The sequence below is a fragment of the Populus alba genome, chromosome 13, assembly GCF_005239225.2.
Source record: "Populus alba chromosome 13, ASM523922v2, whole genome shotgun sequence".
Classification (NCBI taxonomy): domain Eukaryota; kingdom Viridiplantae; phylum Streptophyta; class Magnoliopsida; order Malpighiales; family Salicaceae; genus Populus; species Populus alba.
Window position 1 is genome coordinate 5,473,351 of NC_133296.1, and position 14,667 is coordinate 5,488,017.

General features: G+C 28.6%; 2 protein-coding genes across 2 annotated transcripts; both read left to right on the forward strand.

Annotated features, from left to right (window-relative positions):
• The first annotated feature begins 412 nt into the window (after positions 1-412).
• Positions 413-1,443, forward strand: LOC118053632 (germin-like protein subfamily 1 member 14). The gene is made up of 2 exons (XM_073404070.1): positions 413-532; positions 662-1,443. The coding sequence occupies exons 1-2, from the start codon at positions 413-415 to the stop codon at positions 1,256-1,258; spliced, it is 717 nt and encodes a 238-aa protein (XP_073260171.1). The 3' UTR covers positions 1,259-1,443.
• Positions 1,444-9,622: 8,179 nt separating this feature from the next.
• Positions 9,623-13,514, forward strand: LOC118053627 (plant cysteine oxidase 2). The gene is made up of 5 exons (XM_035064927.2): positions 9,623-10,159; positions 11,564-11,685; positions 12,187-12,343; positions 12,431-12,634; positions 13,036-13,514. Exons 1-5 carry the CDS (start codon positions 9,937-9,939, stop codon positions 13,164-13,166), a joined length of 837 nt encoding a protein of 278 aa, XP_034920818.1. The 5' UTR covers positions 9,623-9,936; the 3' UTR covers positions 13,167-13,514.
• The last annotated feature ends 1,153 nt before the right edge of the window (positions 13,515-14,667 follow it).

Consider the following 14,667-nt stretch of genomic DNA (forward strand, 5'->3'; position numbering starts at 1 on the left):
ACGAGCTAGAAAACCATATCAACAGGACAATCATAAGAAACTTCCATTGAATTAACTACCCAGGACCGGGAACATTTCGTCACCTAACAATCTTTAGTTCTCGACCAACTCTCACATTTTCGCCGGAGTTCTTTGACGAAGCCTTGTGACAAGAGACATGCACACCCAGTCCTGTTAACTTAATGGAAAAGTATCATGTTGGAAAGAGTATTATAAAGATAATATTGGCAAATGACGGATAATGTCAAATGTTTTGAGGACTTGGTTTCATCACTGACATCATAGAACGAGCAGCTACTGAGTCTTCGTCGCCTTCATTTAGGACTAATTCAATGGCTCCACTCTATAAATGGCCTTGCATCCTCGCTAGATAACTCACCCCTCTCCACAAGAAAAATCCGTATAGAATCTGATGGAAGGACTCAAGTTTCTAGTGGTTTCTGTCGTCCTGGCTTTGGCTTCTTCATTTGCCTCTGCCTCTGATCCTAGTCCTCTTCAGGACTTCTGTGTTGCCATGAAGAAACCGATGGTGGTATGTGCTTTTTAAGTGTGTTTCGTCAAGAGTTTTTGTCAGGAGTTACATGATATATTGCACTGAAAATACCATGCATCCTGTATATATTTTAATATCTTCATTCTCTATTAATTGACTAACTTTTGATGGGCATGCTTCAAATGCCTTTCTCATGCACTGTTCGTGAACGGAAAATTCTGCAAGGACCCACAGCAAGTTACTGAAAAGGATTTCTTCTTTTCTGGATTCAACGTTCCTCGGGACACTTCCAGTCCAGTTGGTTCAAATGTCACTGCTGTCAATGTTGCTCAAATTCCAGGACTCAACACTCTTGGCATATCCTTGGCTCGCATAGATTTTGCACCATATGGTGGCCTGAACCCACCCCACACTCACCCTCGTGCCACTGAGATCCTAGTGGTCGTGGAGGGTACCCTCTATGTTGGTTTTGTTACATCTAACCTGGCTAACGGAGATAATCGCCTAATCACCAAGGTCTTAAATCCCGGAGATGTTTTTGTGTTCCCAGTCGGACTCATTCATTTCCAGCTCAATGTGGGAAAAACCAATGCCGTTGCATTAGCCAGTTTAAGCAGCCAGAACCCTGGTGTGATTACAATTGCAAACGCAGTGTTTGGAGCAGATCCACCCATTAATCCTAATGTTCTAACCAAGGCCTTCCAGGTGGACAAGAAGGTAGTCGACTATCTTCAGAAACAATTCTGGACGGACAACAACAATTAGAAGAACACATTTATTAAGAAGACATGAAGCTGTAGCTAGCCTCATGTTTGGCATGTTTTCTTCATTACTACGTACCTCTTTCATATTTATTTTCATGAATAAATAGGTTTCTGCTCCTGTCTTTTATGCTCGGTTTGGTAATGATATAAAAAGCATAACAATATGAAACCAAGGAATTGCAGTTATCGTACTATTTGTCATGCCAGTGTCAAGCAATCAACTAAACACCAAATTTGCTAGTCCCAATCACAATTCTCTTTTCCTCACAAATCCACCCAAAGTCACCAAGAAAACCAACCCAAGAGTTGACCCAAAACCTAACCCGAAAATCACAAGCAGAAAAAAAAGTCCGAGCAATTGTGCTGTATGTTTAAAATTTATGGTGCCCGGGTACAGTTTTCATAAAAAAAAAAAAAAAAGTGCAAGATTTATACCAATTATTTTCGAAGCTATGATAGATGTTACTATCTCTCCAAACTAATAAAACAAAATGTTTTTCTAGTGTGAGATTTATGGCCGATTATTTTCAAAGCTATGATAGATACGATCTCTCCAAATTAATAAAACAAAATGTTTTTCAACATTATTTGTGGATATTGATAAGGGTAATAAATAAAGAAAGTATCCTTTATTTTATGTCGACAGATAAACTTAGATAAATTTATTTATTTCATCAAAATTACAATAATAAACATAAAAAACACAACACAAAAAAAAAAAAAAGAGAAAAAGTTAAGATTAAAAACCAAGCATAAATACTTAGAAGTCTTCTTCAAAGAATTTAGACTATCAAGAAAGTAATGAATTAAAATCATTTTTTTTTATCATATAAAATTTTACACGGTTAAAGTTTTTGAACTCTTATAAATACAATTTATTTTAATCAAACTAAACTATATCTAGTTATATAAATACTATTTGTCTTCATCAAATCAAGTTAACATTTCTTATGTTCAAAACTTTCGGATTTGCATGAATATTTTTCCATCTAAAAACAAGAGTTAAATTCAATTATTAACTAGAAAATTCATAAATGTGAAGAAAAATTAAAAAGAATTTTGAATTTTTTTATAATTAAATTTATTATTATAATTTTAATACTATTTTTAGTGTTTTTTTACATGGAATCTTATGTGTCCACTCGAGCATATAATTGAATGCGAATCGTGATATATAAATTGATGTAAATACCAAAATCACTATAGAATAATAGTATCATCCACGTTAATTTTAAAGCAGAAGTCACAATGGTTAAAAGTGTCTGTTTTATTTATATTTCCTTGGTCGGGTCGAGGTAATGGCAATGTATGGTGTCAGATCGTACCACTACCATCACACGTGTCCGTGAGGACAACTTGTGCTTTTATTAAATTTATTGTTATTATGTACTTTAATTACGCTTTTTTTCCACAGATATCCCGACTAGGTGCTCTGGTCTGATACGGAACCTTCTCTAGCAAAGCAATAAACAAATAAAATAAAATAACATGAGATAATAATTGTTATGATTATTAATAAATTATTTTAGTGGACAATTAACAACCCGTATATTTTACGTTTTAAAAAAATTATTTTTTATTTTTTTATTTCAAATTAATTTTATTGGTTTATTTATATTGTTTTCATACATTGATATCAAAATTAATTTTAAAAAATTAAAAAATATATTATTTTAATGCATTTCCTAAAAAAAAATACTTTAAAAAACAATTGATATTGTACTCTTAAACACGCTCTAAGGAGTGTTCATCATCCATACTCATTCTTCATAAATTTCAACAGTGATTTTTTAAAATTTTTAATTTGATCATCTAATTTTATCTTACATAATTGAACTCAAATTAACACTCAATTACAAAAAAAAATTTAGAGAGAGAGATCGAATAAAAAAATAGAAAATTGAAGCGAAAAAAAAATGATGACATAGATAGCAAATTTTAAAATTTGTTTAATAAGTTTTTTTTTTTGTTATTAAGTAATTAGTCCCTCTATTTCTTAAAATAAATCAATTTTAATTCTAAACTATATTTTTTTATCTGTTCTTTTTGGTCGAGGAGAGAGAAAGACTTGTATGATTTAAGTGTAAAGGAAAAAAGTTGTTATTGACAATGATTTTGACTGCCAAAACATTCGGTTTTTGTGTCAAATGGTTCCATATGATAAGAGAAGTTTAAATTATGTGTTTTTTTAATTTTGAAAAACGCCTAAAAAACATATCTAAATTCAGAAAGATTTTTGTTTCAAGTTGATTTTAGTTTTGGTTTTTGGGATGGTTTTTGTGATTTTAAAGGCCATTAATTGGTTTAAAAAGATTTCTAGGTTTTTTTTGGTCAAAAATAGACTGAAAATTTGTTTTTTAAATTAAAAAAAAAAAACAAGAACATGTTTTTCTAACCACCTTAGTGCCCTCAATCTAGGCTTTCCAGGCAACGTGTTATTTGTTGAGATAGATGAAACATCATCTCTTTTTTTTTTTCAAAGATTTGGGGTGGAAAAACATAATGTTATCCCATTAACTTTTTTTTTTAAAAAAAAAATAAATGCTCGTGCACAGACCCTTTCTTTATGGGGCTTACTAGGCCCAATAGCACTCGGTCTCATTCTTCTATTTTAAAAAAAAAATTAAAAAAATTACTATCTTTTTCATATTTTTTTGAAAATAATTTTTTGAATTTATATTTTAATTAACTATTTTTGTGTTATTTGTTTTTGTTTATTTAACCTTTTATAAAATAGTAGTTATTTTCTATTTTTATTGGGTGTTTTATAAATTTTTTTAAGAAGTTAGTATGATTTATTTGTAATTTATTTTTATATTTTTTATATAGATGATGTTTATTTTTAAAAATAAAAAAATATTTATTTTTTATAAGATTTTTAATACGTGTAATCTTGCATGGTATCTTTTTTTTATTATTATTCAGTAATTTTTATGTGTTTGTTGATTTCTATTACAAATTTATTTTAATAAATAAATTTATTAAATACAATCAGGTAAATGACCTGTGTTGCAATGTCAAATATCTTAATTTACACTTGTCTCTACATTTTCTTGATTGTGTTTTTATTCATCATTAATGGGTTTTTTTTCATTTATTTACTCATATTTTTATTTAATTAGAAGAGTGCATAAATTTTAGATTTACTTTTGTAATTTTTTATGTAATAAAACATGTTGAAAAAACTCTATATATTCAAAAAAATATATTTTTCATGTATTAGTGTCTTCAGTTTGATCTCTTACTTTTTCTTCTTAACTCTTTTATAAAAGTTTTATTATTTTTAATTTCACTCTTTAATCCAAGTTTATAATGTATTGTTTTTTTTACATATATAAAAAAAATTGATACTCAGTCTTTTAATTTTTTTTGTTAATTTTTTTATTCTTTTCAGTTTAACTTTCAAATTAAAAATTTGTTGTTGCTCTTTAACTTCTTCTTCTTCTTTTTTTAACTCTCATTTTTTTAATTTTTATTTTTTAAAAAATTTTGTTTGTGTGATTTTTTTTTTCGATTCTATCGTTTAATGTTTCATTTTTTAGGGATTGAGTTTTATGATTTTTCATGTATATTGCTTCCAATCTAATGATTCGGGTTAAAGGTTTGAAAAGTTATTAGAGATCTATATCTTTTTTTGTCTTATTTTTCTAATATTATCATTTCATATTATTATTATTTTTAAATAGCTTTATAGTTTTCTTCAAAAAAATTATCAAAATTATCCTAACCTTAGATCTAAAACGTAAATATATCAGGTTAATTCGTACCAGCTCGCTCCTTAATGTCCATACCACACATCTTTAATTGCTATTAGCTCATATTAGTTTTTTTTTTAAATACTTTTTCATTTTATTTTATTATTTAATGATTAATAGGCTAAAAATTAAATAGCGCCGTCTTTTTGGTCTTAGATAAAAACATTTCCTCTCAAGTTATCGTATATATATATATATATATATATATATATATTGTCTTTTTTATATATAATTTAAATAAAAACAACTTATTTAATTTATCAAAATTACAACTTTTTTTTATAAAAAAATTACTTTTAATATCGAAATGTTTTATTAGAAAAAAAAAATATAGATTCACATGGTAACGCAGGCATTGGTCTGTACGAGCTTGTTAGGTAATATGGTTGGGTTGTTTTTTAAATAATTTTTCGTGCTAAAATACATGCTAATGATATTTTTTTATTTTTTAAAAATTATTTTTGACATCAGCATATCAAAATAATTTGAAAACACTAAAAAATATATTAATTTAAAATTAATAAAAAAATAAAAAAAAATTAAAATTTTTTAAAAAATATTTTTAGAACACAAAAAAAAAAAAAAAAAACATTGGTAATAGCATACGCGAAAATGGATTTGAAATAACTGGAGCTGCAAAGATGAATTGAACAGAAGGGCGACAAGTTGATTGGCGCAGATCTGACACGTATTGTGATCATTTTGATTTGTCCCCACTGGATTAGACCCGAGCTCAGCCTCCCTCAGCAGGCGTCTGCTTTCTTTCAAATGTCGATATTACCCCGCTAACCCTCTTTTCACCTTCCTTATTTTTCCTTTCATATTTTATTTTTTTTTATTTTAAATTAATATTTTTACTTTAAAAAAATTCTCTCCGCTGGATTAACGTGATGACCTATAAAAGAATTGGTCAATTTAATTATATATTTTTTATTTTAAATTAATATTTTTTATATTTTGTATTATTTTGTTTGCTGATGTCACATATAACTTTTTAAAATAATAATAAAATATTATTTTAATATATTTTTAAATAAAAATAAAAATTTTTAAAAATAATCGTTATTATATTACTCAAATATCCTTTTAATTTATTTGTATTATTCTATAGAAAACGGTATTTTTTTTTTATTTTTTTACCATTAGCAACCTTTTTATTGTTCATAATTTTAAAATAAGTTGGAAAAATCAAGCATAAAATATCCATAACATTTCGTGTTTAAAGTGAATTTGATGAATTCAAGGATTGATAACTTGTTTGCTTCATGAATGGATGGCTCTTAAACACTAGTTTTTACAGCATTTGACTCTAACAAGCATAAATGTGCATCTTCCTACGTTACCCTTCTCAAACAACGTTTCTTTTGCATAAAAAAAGGGTGATAAAAGGGAACGGAGGGCTGAGTTCGTTATGTACTTCAATTAATAAATAATAATAAATTTCTCGGAACATTCTTGAGTTTTAGCAAGAACCCAGCGTTAAAAAGAAAGGATGACTGATTTGCCGATCCACTTCTGGAGACAGCTTCCCAGTCAAGGTTCTCTGTATGTAGACAGCCATAATTAGCATTCAAAGAAAAATTTACATGATGGAGGGACCCAGTAATATCTTAATCCACGTCTGCTTTTTTCTTTAGTTATTACAGACAGTGATTATTAACATTAATAACTTTAACGTGGTTCTGTTATTTTTTAAAGTATTTTTTATTTAAAAAAAACATGTTAATAATATTTTTTTATTTTTTAAAAATTATTTTTAAAATTAGCATATCAAAATAATTTAAAAACATCAAAAAACATATTAATTCAAAATAAAAAAAAAAAAATTTTGAAAGCACTTTTAAAAAGCACTCCCAAACACCCTCTTAAGAGAATGCGCTAGTTACGGAGTGTTTTGAAAAGTGATTATATTTGTGTTTTTAAAAAAATTAATTTTTATTAAAAATTAAATTTTATATATATTTTAACTATTTTATGCATTGATTTTAAAATATTAAAAATATATTATTTTAATATTAAAAATATTTTAAAAAACAACCACAATCACACTTTTAAATTCAATATAAATAAATCTTTTTAGTAATAATTAAGCCTGCAATTTGTTAAAGCATCTTTTATTGATATCAAATTCAATTTGTTCTCACTAATATAATTTAATAAATTTTTAAAATTCATTGAGCCAACATAGAAAATATATACTCTTGAAATCATATGAAAAGAAATGTTAATTTTGATTGACGCATTAGTTAGTCTAATGATACTCCTCACCATCACATAAAAATAAACTAATAAAAGTCAAGTATTTATGGAGATTTAGTGTCATGTATAAAAAAAAGAAATGAAATATAAGAGAGGAAAAAAAAAGTCACAAACATAAAGCAATATATATTCTCTAAATTAATAATAAAAAAAACCTTTTAAATTTCGTAAAATAAGCTAACAGTCAAATAACAATTAGAACTATAAAGAGATGAATGTCAACAAACAAGTATTAGAACTCAAGATTTCTTACATTGATTTCAGCTATCCTTCTATTTCACGCCATTATAAAAATTAAATTGTTTTTAAAATTATTTAAGTCAACTAAATCATGTTGAATTAAGTCTCATTTAATTTAATTTAATTTTAAATTAAAATTAAATAATTCTTTTTATATTTATCTAAAAACTAAATATTTTTTATTATATATGTCCATAACTTACATTGATGTCAGCTAACCTTTAATTTAATGTCATCATATAAAAATTAGATTGCTTTTAAATTGGCTAAATTAACTAAATCATGTTGAATTAAGTCTTATTTGATTTAATTTTAAATTTGAATAAGATAAAGAAATTGAATAAAAAAAATTTAATATTTATCTAAGAACTAAATATTTTTTATTATATAAAAAAATTAATTTCACCAGCAACTCAGGGCAGGATATAAACAAGATGTATACTATTCATTTCTTTCAATGCTACAAAACGTACTTTAAGTAAAAGACACTGAAGGTACTCTCATAAATCATAAAGGCTCAGTCATTGACTCCAGCACATTTATCACATATTATTTAGAGTGAGCCGTGTGGTTTTATTTTTTAAAAGTATTTTGTTTTATTTTAAATTAATTTTTTTTATATTTTCAGATTATTATAATGTGCTAATGTTAAAAAATAAAATAAAATAAAATAAATATTATTTTAATACATTTCCAAACAAAAAACACTTTGAAAAATAATCACTATCATACTTTCAAATACCGCTTTAATTTACAAATAATTACATCTGTTAATTTCATTTGTATGTTATTTGATATTTTTAATTTTACCCTTCCATCCATTTCTTTGTAGGAAGATATTTGAGAATATAGGAATCATTGTTTTTAAAAATATTTTTCACTTAAAAAATATATTAAAATAATATTTTTTTATTTTAAAAAAATTATTTTTGACATCAATATATTCAAATGATTTGAAAAAACTAAAAAAATAATTTGAAGAAAAAAAAATACTTTTAAAATACAAAAACAAACCTGCTTAAAAAAGCGTTTGGAAACGTGAGCCAACCCACATTTCCCAAAAATTAAATTTTTTTTTTTGTTAAAAAATATATAGTTTTTTTTTATTTTGGATCGTTTTGATGCGTTGATCTCAAAAATAATTTTTAAAAAATAAAAAATATATTATTTTAATATAATTTATCATGAAAAATACTTTAAAAAACAACCACTAACTATACTTTCAAATAGACAATTACCTTAATCCTCAAATTTTTTGACGAAAGTTAACATAATATGTTAAGTGCCTTATTAAATTAAGAATTAAAAGGACTGAAATAAACAAAATTAATAGTAAGAACAATTAAATCCCAAATAATTTATTTATTTTTTATTTTTTAATCTTGATTTAAACGGGATTTGATTTTTCCAAAATTTTTAGCTTAAGCTGAAAATCTTGTTGTTAACCTTATTATATAAGCACACTTTGTCTGCATGTTCAAGCAAAATGATATGCCCATAAAAAAAAATGCAAGGCCCAAAGCTGAGTTTGCTCTTTTCCCTCGAGAAATTTCGCATAGGCCCTTTAAAAAATGAAAATTAAATAATATAATAATTTATTTCTTCGTCAATGGTGCCGCTATAGAGGAATATTCACGTTTTCTAGTAATATTTAAATTTTAATGAAAAACATATTAAAATCCATATTTCTTAATTGAAAAAATCAGGTTACTATTAAAATCCATCATATTTCCAATAATGTTTAAATTCACTCCCCAACATCCTTAACTGAATGATTTTTTATGGCAAAAAAAAGAAGCAAAATCACCATTTTATTTTTCAGTAAATAGTAATCTTGAATCTGAATAAACAGTGTTTTTAAAAGCGTATTAGTTTTTAATTAAACCTATAATAACTTAAAAACAGAAACCACGTGTCAAATATGAATCGCAGTTTGCTGACATAAGTAGAAAATTTGAGAGACATTTTAAGCACAGGAAAAGGAACCCATAGAAAAAGGAATAAAGGCAGCGGTGTTTACGTCAATACAAAGTGCAATGTCGTGTCAGGACACCAGCTCAGAAGAAAAACCAGGGGTGGTAGCGGTTTCAAGACAATCTAGGGGGCGGGAATTGGCATATACGGCGACTGGTTCTCTCCATTTTCTTTTTTTATATATATCTTCTCCTCTTTCCTCGCAGCTCCATTTCAAAGTTTTTGCACTTTCTCCCTTCCTTCTTGTTTTATCTTTTCAAAAACATCCATCTCATGATATGAAACTTGAGTTCCTGCTGTTCATCTTGGTGGGTTTGGTTTCTGTTCTTTGAATCTAGTGTACTTCTTTTTATACGAAAAAGAGGCAGCAATCTTATATATATCTTAATAGTGATATATAAAAAACAAGGAGCAGATTACAGGTACAAAATATTTTATCGGTGTTTTGTTAATGACAATCGAAGCTACGGTGGAGCCTAGGAGAGAACCAACTGCACATGTAAACAGGCTTGGATTTGCCAAGAGGCCTACTAAGAGGAAGAGATCCAAGAAGGCTAAAAAGCGTGCACCGACAATGGCACTGCAGGATCTGTATGTGTCTTGTAAAGAAGTGTTTAAAGGTCCTGGAACTGTTCCTTTGCATCAAGATGTCAAGAGACTCTGCCACATGCTCGGTATGTTCTTGAACTTGATGGTCATGATCTTACTTCCTTTTCTTAGTAGATTTCTTTCTTCTTTCTTTTTTATATATTGCAGTACTTTACCACTTTAACTAATTAAGATTTGGGTAGTATTTTATCTATTTGATAATATTTGGACCTGTAACTAATCCTATGCTAAGATGGTAGATCGGATTCGTATCTTTTTAGATAATCTATATATTGCATCCTATAATTTTTGCTTGATTGCTTTAATTTTGTTCCCCGTCTACAGATTTTCTTAGCTGATGCTATGATCATAATGTCTTGCTCTTGTATTCCTTTTAATTTTCCAATTAAGAATTGCCCCAAATAAATTGAGCTTTAATTTGTAGATTTCTGCAAATGTACTAATTAAATATTTTGTGTTTTGTGGGCCAATGGTTGGTGGGTTTAGAGAAATGTCCAGTGAGTGTAGATTCACTAGAACATAGGTGTTGTTCTAAGGTACCCGGATGGAACCTCGATAACATCCAAGATGTGATCAAATCAAAGAACAGATTGGCCTTTGTTGTTTAGTGCAAGAGGCCCAACAAAAGAAAATCTTGTTTTATCTGGTTGCTATTTTCTTCATTCTGTTGTTTGATCAAGTTTTTATTGCATTAATTGGTCGTTAGCTTGTGCTCGAAGGACCTCGTTGAAGCTGAAGCACTTGTGAGTGCAGGCTAATACAAGGCCTGCTTTTCCAATAAGATTTTTCTAGTTTTGGGAGAAATTATTCAGTACCTCAGTGCAGGCACTTTCTCCTTACATTCATGTGAAGCTCACTTGCTCCATAAATTAATGTGGCTAGAGATGAAGTGCATCACCAGTGTTGTTGAATTATTTGCGGTAGTTTTAGCGTTCTATGGCATGTTTCCTAGGAATGCTTGCCTTTTTTTTCTGTAACTGGTGTTAAACAGAAGTGAGGAACCTCTTTCTTTGTGAAATTTACATGCCAAGTGTAGAACAATCTGTTTGAATAGTAGCATTCTTCCTGTCAAGTTTTTCAACATGATCAATCTACTGATACAAAATCTGAAATGAAAAATAAAATATAGTAATTACAATCCTGGTTTAGGAAAATGAAAGTAGTATTTCCTTAAAAAATGCATTTTTTTAGTATAGCAGCATGGATTAACATTCCTAAATATTGTGCTTATTGTAACTAGGTGACAAATATGTTTCAAAGCTATAAACTAATGCAACATGGATATATATATTTTTCCTACTAGGGCGAATGTGTTCCATTGAGAGGCATTTCTATATTAAGCATTTAATCCCTGGGTGAATATGAATAGCATCCAAGTGTTATTATGCAAAAATAAAACTTTCAAGCCTCATTAAAGTAACAGAGTAATTGTACTGAATGTCCTTTCCTTGCCTTTTCTCGCGCTGCAGATAACATGAAGCTTGAAGACTTTGGGCTAAGTTGCAAGCTGAAATTCTTCAATCCTAAGGCTGCAGTTAACGGGACTCCAAGAGTCACTTACACAATTGTTTACGAGTGTGACAAGTTCTCGGTGAGACTAGCCACTTCTTGTTCATTGTCATTTTCCAGGTTTTTTGTAGTGGAACTCGCACATTGAACCATTTGTGTTCCTTGCAGAGAGTATAAAATAGCAGGCCAGCCTGTTAGCATGTTAATTGCATTGCTGCATGATTTTTTTGGCAGGATATCTTCAAAAATATATTCTATGATTTGTACTGCACATGGTGTTGAAACTGACACGTTTAATCATTTGAGTTCTTCAAGAGAATTTTGATTAGTTGACCCAATACATTATTTTGTACTTGGCATGACCATATGGATTGTTCAGGTAGAGTCGGAAACTCTTTACATTCGTTATTTCTAGATTTGAAAATAGCAAATTCAACAAGCAAGTTTCTTCAATAGCGTACTTTCTGGCTAACATGTAAATTGTAAGAATCACAGCATGTTTGCTTGTTTTTCAGAACTTGAAACATTTTCAGTGTGTAAAATTTATGTTGAATAGTCTTCTTGTTAATGTTTCCTTGTGCAGATGTGTGTTTTCTTCCTTCCTGCAACTGCTGTCATCCCTCTCCATAACCATCCAGGAATGACGGTTTTTAGCAAACTTCTCATAGGGACAATGCATGTAAAATCATATGATTGGGTTGATCCTCCGACTACAGATGAGCTTGACTCACCAGCCCAAGGTGAGCATCTCGTTCTCTCCTTCATGCTATTATAACTCAATGAACCAGCAGAACAGCCCCCTTAACCTAAACACGATGGTTTTCCAGTGCGATTGGCAAAACTGGAAGCAGACAGTGTGTTTACAGCTCCTTGCCACACTTCGGTATTGTATCCAACAACAGGAGGAAATATCCATCAATTCACCGCTATTACACCTTGTGCCTTTCTTGATGTGCTCGGACCTCCCTATTCTAACCAGGATGGTCGAGATTGCTCATACTACAAAGATTTTCCGTACACTGCCTTCCCAAGTAAGTGACCTCGCATGATTGACTATAAATGATAAACCCATCAAAGTGAAGGGAATTGAGTAGTTTGTCCCATGTTCATGTTATCGCATGGCCACCGTGATAGATGCACAGAAAGCATAGCCAACATGTTTAAAACACTTAGAGCATGTTTGACAGTATGGTAGTGGTTGTTTTTTAAATAACTTTTCGTGTTGAAATGCATGCAAATGATGTTTTTTTATTTTTTAAAAGTTATTTTTTACATCAGCATATTAAAACAATTCAAAAAATACAAACCGTATTAAATTTTAATAAAAAAAATTTTTAAATTTAGTGGGAACGTGATTTGCACCGCTTTTCCAAACACTTTCTCAATTTGCATTTGAATTTCTCGTAACATACCTGTCAACTAATTAATGCAGATGGAGAGATGGGGTTGGAAGAAGAAGAGGGTGACTGTTATGCGTGGTTGGAGGAGATCACGATGCCTGAGAATTTACAAATGTTTGTAATTGAGTATTTAGGTCCACAGGTTGATGATAGTAGTAGCTAGTTGTCTCCTGGGAAAGTGCAAAACCATGCGGTGTGGTGATATCTCCTGGACTTGCTTCTCTCTCGCCTTGCTTTGAAGAAACAGAAACAGATACAAAAGAAAGAAAGAAAAAGTACACAAGTCATAACTATTTTTTTCTTCTGTTTGTATCTGATAAACAACAATGGTGTGTTTGCAAACTGAAGTTCTTCAGTGATTCTTCTCCATTGTGGAGAAAAATATACACGCACAATCACATCTTTAGGGGGTTGTGTGCATGCGTGGGTTCTCGTATATTAATATACAAGATTAATATTAGATTGTATATACAAGGTAGCTTCACTTTATGGTTATTTTCTTAGTTAATTACTCGTGTTGTTTTACAATTGAAATAAATTTCTGGCAATGATTTAAATTTCAGAGAAAAGTTTTTTAGCTGAATAAATCATTTTTTTATTTATTTATGTAGTTGTTTTTTTATCAGTAACTTGATATTTTTATAAAAAGTGGAGGAGGCTAAAGGATAATATGAAAGAGGGTTAGGTATATGGGTTTTCAAGGTGCTCTGACACGTGTAAGAAATTAGTAAGTCTTTACACGTATGATTTTTTTTTTAAATAGATAATAGGTTAGATAAAATGTCATTTGTTCTATCTTTATATATAAAAACAAAAAAAACAAAACAAAAGACGCGTCGTTCATTGATTAAAGATTCTAGTCGTTAGAAATTGTTAGAAGGTGGGGGCCTCAGTTTTTAGAACCCATTAATTAAACATATTGACAACTTCATTAAAATCGTTCACATCATAACACTATTTAAAAAAACAAAAATTTAAAATTAAATAAAAAAAATTCTTAAGATCTAATTAACTTTTTTTTTTTTTTGGAAATATGAAATTCAAAAAGCGTCGAATTGGCAAGATGATCTATTATAACAAGATTAGCTTTTTTGGTAGTTGGAATGTGATTAAACTGATTTCTTTCCAAGTAATTTTTTTATTATCTCTAAAAACAAAGGATTAAATAGTAAAAAAATAAAATTTAAAATTTAAATGTAAAACCTAAAAATACATAAATGGAGATATTAGGATGAAAATAAATTTTTTTGTGCGAAATAAAAAGAGGACCTGTTTGTTTATTTGACTTTTAAGTTTGATTCTTTTATTTAATTGTTTTTATACCTTGAATTTAAACTATTTAATTAAATTAGTCACCAATTAAATTTAAAAAAATTATCAAACACTTTGAATTCGTAAGAATGTGAAAAGTTAATAAAATCTTAATATATAAAATATCAAGAAATATAACATGCAATGATGAAATATGTCTATTCAACTAACCTAACCTCTATTTCTTTATTAATGCATTCTGACCCCATAGAAAGAAAGTTAGGCGTGCATTGGCTTGGCTCACTCCTTTTTTTTTTTTTTTGGTTTAATATGGCGTACCAAACATTATCAATCTTATTTTTTATATTAAAAAAATAAAATAAACATATAAAGTGTTATATTTCAACCATATT